Source organism: Alosa pseudoharengus, unplaced genomic scaffold (genome assembly GCF_046254945.1).
Source record: "Alosa pseudoharengus isolate Yale_2024_CS ecotype anadromous, Long Island Sound unplaced genomic scaffold, YU_APseudo_1.1 YU_APseudo_1.1_scf_6, whole genome shotgun sequence".
NCBI lineage: Eukaryota > Metazoa > Chordata > Actinopteri > Clupeiformes > Clupeidae > Alosa > Alosa pseudoharengus.
The window spans coordinates 9158994-9159758 of NW_027468848.1; the positions used below are offsets into that span (position 1 = coordinate 9158994).

At 42.6% G+C, this 765-nt stretch overlaps 1 protein-coding gene across 3 annotated transcripts in view; it reads right to left on the reverse strand.

Annotated features, from left to right (window-relative positions):
• Nucleotides 1–307: 307 nt before the first annotated feature.
• myl2b (myosin, light chain 2b, regulatory, cardiac, slow) overlaps nt 308–765 on the reverse strand; it is an 8141-nt gene continuing 7683 nt past the window's right edge. For all 3 annotated transcript variants that reach the window (XM_076269876.1, XM_076269875.1, XM_076269877.1), the window contains one exon: nt 308–443. In XM_076269876.1, the coding sequence (XP_076125991.1) occupies nt 345–443 (99 nt within the window). In that variant the 3' untranslated portion in view covers nt 308–344. The remainder of the gene's footprint in view (nt 444–765) is intronic.

Below are 765 nucleotides of genomic sequence, written 5' to 3' on the forward strand. Positions count from 1 at the left end.
ACTAGATGGCAGTAGACACCAGTCTTTTAAAGACTGAAGTACACACCTGAGCTTTTGTGATCCACTGGGGAATCGACTTAATAATTCCAGAGAAGAATAGATAAAAAATAACAAATAATAACAACGAAAACAAAGATTTGTTTGATTCTGGTTCAATTTATTGAATTTGTAAAATAACACATTAAAGGTTTAGAAAGGTCATTGTGATCAGGAGTTGTGTATTCTGTGTGTAATGTCAGAGAAGTGTGTTCCTCTCTGTTTGTCCTCATTAGAGAGAGAGAATGAGAGTCAGGAGTGAGACTGAGGCGTGAGATGAGAGATGAGCGATGAGAAGTTGTTTACTCCTAATCCTTCTCTTCACCGTGTGTGATGATGTAGACCAGGTTCTTGTAGTCCAGGTTTCCCGCCACATCAGGAGGGAAGGCAGCAAACATCTGCTCCATCTACACATGACAAACAAGCGAGATACACAACTTATACTTCACCCAGCATTCCTCCCCAAACATCTGCTCCTTCTATGACCAACAAGCAAGATACACAACTTATACTTCACCCAGCATTCCTCCCCAAACATCTGCTCCATCTACACATGACCAACAAGCGAGATACACAACTTATACTTCACCCAGCATTCGTCCCCAAACATCTGCTCCATCTACACATGACCAACAAGCGAGATACACAACTTATACTTCACCCAGCATTCCTCCTCAAGCATCACTGGGGCAGCCATGGCTACTGGTTAGCGCTTTAGACTACGAACCC